The sequence below is a fragment of the Anneissia japonica genome, unplaced genomic scaffold, assembly GCF_011630105.1.
Source record: "Anneissia japonica isolate Jap-2015-1 unplaced genomic scaffold, ASM1163010v1 scaffold287869_len1821871_cov162, whole genome shotgun sequence".
NCBI lineage: Eukaryota > Metazoa > Echinodermata > Crinoidea > Comatulida > Comatulidae > Anneissia > Anneissia japonica.
In genome coordinates this window covers 1,826,284-1,831,135 of record NW_022741034.1, presented here as the reverse complement: position 1 = coordinate 1,831,135, position 4,852 = coordinate 1,826,284, and the positions used below count along the sequence as shown (strand labels likewise).

General features: G+C 32.0%; 1 protein-coding gene across 1 annotated transcript in view; it reads right to left on the bottom strand.

Moving 5' to 3' along the window:
* Positions 1–598: 598 nt before the first annotated feature.
* The window catches only part of LOC117118501 (hyalin-like), a 6,353-nt gene continuing 2,099 nt past the window's right edge, over positions 599–4,852 (bottom strand). Inside the window, exons 4-11 of the mRNA XM_033263101.1 lie at positions 4,784–4,847; positions 3,928–4,224; positions 3,514–3,768; positions 2,824–3,120; positions 2,408–2,662; positions 1,539–1,835; positions 1,121–1,375; positions 599–609 (exon numbers count right to left, since the gene is read on the bottom strand). Coding sequence (XP_033118992.1) covers positions 599–609; positions 1,121–1,375; positions 1,539–1,835; positions 2,408–2,662; positions 2,824–3,120; positions 3,514–3,768; positions 3,928–4,224; positions 4,784–4,847 — 1,731 coding nt within the window. The remainder of the gene's footprint in view (positions 610–1,120; positions 1,376–1,538; positions 1,836–2,407; positions 2,663–2,823; positions 3,121–3,513; positions 3,769–3,927; positions 4,225–4,783; positions 4,848–4,852) is intronic.

Genomic DNA, 4,852 nt, shown 5'->3' with positions numbered 1-4,852 from the left:
GGTAGTGTTAACTGTTATATCCATTGGACAATCTACAATTTCGGGCTTTTCTTCATCTTTCGGAATAAATAAATGTGATCAAATTTATAATAGCTTAAAAGGTATGAAATGACACATTGATGCAAACACAATACCATAAGTTTGTATAAAAAAAAAGATGATCAGTAGCAGCAACAGACACCATATTTTTTAATGTCTTTATATCTCCAATAATATTACCTTCAATTTGTAATGTAATATAGCATGTAGCTTCATTTGATGTTGGCGAAGCAGAGTCGACAAAGATGTATTCAATTACAGTTTGTCCGATTGGGAATACACCAGTAGTCTCAACCACAGCGAAAGCTGCATCAACTGTCATTGAAGAAGGGTTGATGTTTGTATAGTTTGTTGAAAACATAGCAACCTGAACGTTATCCATTACGGTAATATTGTAGTTTACGGTGCCATTTGGTTTTCCCTCATCAGTAACACCAGTTACTAGTGATGGACAACTAGGAACGGGTTGTTCTTTGTCTGAAAATTGCAATTTTCATGAAAAATACAACTAATTTACAAAAATAACTATATAGCTCGTAGTTATTTACAGGCATGACTCTTAGTCAACGACTAAGAGCACGCAAAAGACAAAAGAAATAACTAAAACAAAAACATTGGTATCTAAAAGAATAATAATAATAATAATAATAATAATAATAATAATAATAATAATAATAATAATAATAATAATAATAATAATAATAGAAACATTATTCATAATTATTTCATTTAATGGAAGAGGTAGACGTAGGGCAACTTGCAATAGTCTTTTGTGTGCTATAGCCTAGTGTCTTGTACTGATCTTTGAAGAGCTGCTTTCTTCGTTAATTTTATTTTTACGTGATGATGATAAACAGTTAAGAAGGTGTGAATTAATAATTCACCAACTTATATAATTGCATAAACATTATTGTTATAAGCATTTTGAAAAAATCCTGCATCAGTCTAATTAAATTTATGGCTATAAATTCACTATGATAAAATGGCTCCAGTATGATTTAAAAACAACAAAGGTAGGCATAAGAAATAATCATAACAATAAAGAATGTCTAAATTAAAAATACAAACATAGTTACAGTACCTTCAACAGTAACCGTAAAATTACACCTATCATTGAAGTTACCACTTGAATCTGATACATTGTACTGCACTGTTGTGTGACCAATCAGAAACATATTGTCACCTGAGGTGTAGTCTGACTCTGGTTCTGGTGTTTCTTTAGAGTTATCAGTAGCAGTCGGTTCTGTCCATGTAACGTTAACAGCAATCGGTTGTCCGCTGGTAGTGTTAACTGTTATATCCATTGGACAATCTACAATTTCGGGCTTTTCTTCATCTTTCGGAAAAAATAAGTGTGATCAAATTTATAATAGCTTAGAAGGTATGAAATGACACATTGATGCAAACACAATAACATAAGTTTGTATAAAAAAAAAGATGATCAGTAGCAGCAACAGACACCATATTTTTTAATGTCTTTATATCTCCAATAATATTACCTTCAATTTGTAATGTAATATAGCATGTAGCTTCATTTGATGTTGGCGAAGCAGAGTCGACAAAGATGTATTCAATTACAGTTTGTCCGATTGGGAATACCCCAGTAGTCTCAACCACAGCGAAAGCTGCATCAACGGTCATTGAAGCAGGGTTGATGTTTGTATAGTTTGTTGAAAACATAGCAACCTGAACGTTATCCATTACGGTAATATTGTAGTTTACGGTGCCATTTGGTTTTCCCTCATCAGTAACACCAGTTACTAGTGATGGACAACTAGGAACGGGTAGTTCTTTGTCTGAAAATTGGAATTTTCATGAAAAATACAATTAATTTACAAAAATAACTATATAGCTTGTAGTTATTTACAGGCATGACTCTTTGTCAACGACTAAGAGCACGCAAAAGACAAAAGCAATAACTAAAACAAAAACATTGGTATCTAAAATAATAATAATAATAATAATAATAATAATAATAATAATAATAATAGAAACATTATTCATAATTATTTCATTTAATGGAAGAGGTAGACGTAGGGCAACTTGCAATAGCCTTTTGTGTGGTATAGCCTAGTGTCTTGTACTGATCTATGAAGAGCTGCTTTCTTCGTTAATTTTTATTTTTACGTGATGATAATATACAGTTAAGGAGGTGTGAATTAATTATTCACCAACTTATATAATTGCATAAACATTATTGTTATAAGCATTTTGAAAAAATCCTGCATCAGTCTAATTAAATTTATGGCTATAAATTCACTATGATAAAATGGCTCCAGTATGATTTAAAAACAACAAAGGTAGGCATAAGAAATAATCATAACAATAAAGAATGTCTAAATTAAACATACAAACATAGTTACAGTACCTTCAACAGTAACCGTAAAATTACACCTATCATTGAAGTTACCACTTGAATCTGATACATTGTACTGCACTGTTGTGTGACCAATCAGAAACATATTGTCACCTGAGGTGTAGTCTGACTCTGGTTCTGGTGTTTGTTTAAAGTTATCATTAGCAGTCGGTTCTGTCCATGTAACGTTAACAGCAACCGGTTGTCCGCTGGTAGTGTTAACTGTTATATCCATTGGACAATCTACAATTTCGGGCTTTTCTTCATCTTTCGGAAAAAATAAATGTGATTAAATTTATAATAGCTTAAAAGGTATGAAATGACACATTGATGCAAACACAATAACATAAGTTTGTATAAAAAAAGATGATCAGTAGCAGCAACAGACACCATATTTTTAAATGTCTTTATATCTCCAATAATATTACCTTCAATTTGTAATGTAATATAGCATGTAGCTTCATTTGATGTTGGCGAAGCAGAGTCGACAAAGATGTATTCAATTACAGTTTGTCCGATTGGGAATACACCAGTAGTCTCAACCACAGCGTAAGCTGCATCAATGGTCATTGCAGCAGGGTTGATGTTTGTATAGTTTGTTGAAAACATAGCAACCTGAACGTTATCCATTACGGTAATATTGTAGTTTACGGTGCCATTTGGTTTTCCCTCATCAGTAACACCAGTTACTAGTGATGGACAACTAGGAACGGGTAGTTCTTTGTCTGGAAATTCGAATTTTCATGAAAAATACAACTAATTTACAAAAATAACTACTGTATATAGCTCGTAGTTATTTACAGGCATGACTCTTAGTCAACGACTAAGAGCACGCAAAAGAAAAAAGCAATAACTAAAACAAAAATATTTTTACGTGATGATGATATACAGTTAAGGAGGTGTGAATTAATTATTCACCAACTTATATAATTGCATAAACATTATTGTTATAAGCATTTTGAAAAATCCTGCATCAGTCTAATTAAATTTATGGCTATAAATTCACTATGATAAAATGGCTCCAGTATGATTTAAAAACAACAAAGGTAGGCATAAGAAATAATCATAACAATAAATAATGTATAGCTATAATGAAAAATACAAAATAGTTACAGTACCTTCAACAGTAACAGTAAAATTACACCTATCATTGAAGTTACCACTTGAATCTGATACATTGTACTGCACTGTTGTGTGACCAATCAGAAACATATTGTCACCTGAGGTGTAGTCTGACTCTGGTTCTGGTGTTTGTTTAGAGTTATCATTGGCAGTCGGTTCTGTCCATGTAACGTTAACAGCAACCGGTTGTCCGCTGGTAGTGTTAACTGTTATATCCATTGGACAATCTACAATTTCGGGCTTTTCTTCATCTTTCGGAAAAAATAAATGTGATAAAAGTTATAATAGCTTAAAAGGTATGAAATGACACATTGATGCAAACACAAAAACATACGTTTGTATAAAAAGATGATCAGTAGCAGCAACAGACACCTTATAATCAAATGTCTTTATATCTCCAATAATATTACCTTCAACTTGTAATGTAATATAACATGTAGCTTCATTTGATGTTGGCGAAGCAGAGTCGACAAAGATGTATTCAATTACAGTTTGTCCGATTGGGAATACACCAGTAGTCTCAACCACAGCGTAAGCTGCATCAATGGTCATTGCAGCAGGGTTGATGTTTGTATAGTTTGTTGAAAACATAGCAACCTGAACGTTATCCATTACGGTAATATTGTAGTTTACGGTGCCATTTGGTTTTCCCTCATCAGTAACACCAGTTACTAGTGATGGACAACTAGGAACGGGTAGTTCTTTGTCTGGAAATTGCAATTTTCATGGAAAATACAACTAATTTATAAAAATAACTATATAGCTCGTAGTTATTTACAGGCATGACTCTTAGTCAACGACTAAGAGCACGCAAAAGACAAAAGCAATAACTAAAACAAAAACATTAGTATCTATAATAATAATAATAATAATACTAATAGAAACATTATTCATAATTATTTCATTTAATGGAAGAGGTAGACGTAGGGCAACTTGCAATAGTCTTTTGTGTGGTATAGCCTAGTGTCTTGTACTGATCTATGAATAGCTGCTTTCTTCGTTAATTTTATTTCTACGTGATGATGATATACAGTTAAGGAGGTGTGAATTAATTATTCACCAACTTATATAATTGCATAAACATTATTGTTATAAGCATTTTGAAAAATCCTGCATCAGTCTAATCAAAGTTATGGCTATAAATTCACTATGACATATGGCTCCAGTATGATTTAAAAACAACAAAAGGTAGGCATATTGTAAGAAATAATCATAACAATAAAGAATGTATAGCTATAATGCAAAATACAAACATAGTTACAGTACCTTCAACAGTAACCGTAAAATTACACCTATCATTGAAGTTACCACTTGAATCTGATACATTGTACTGCA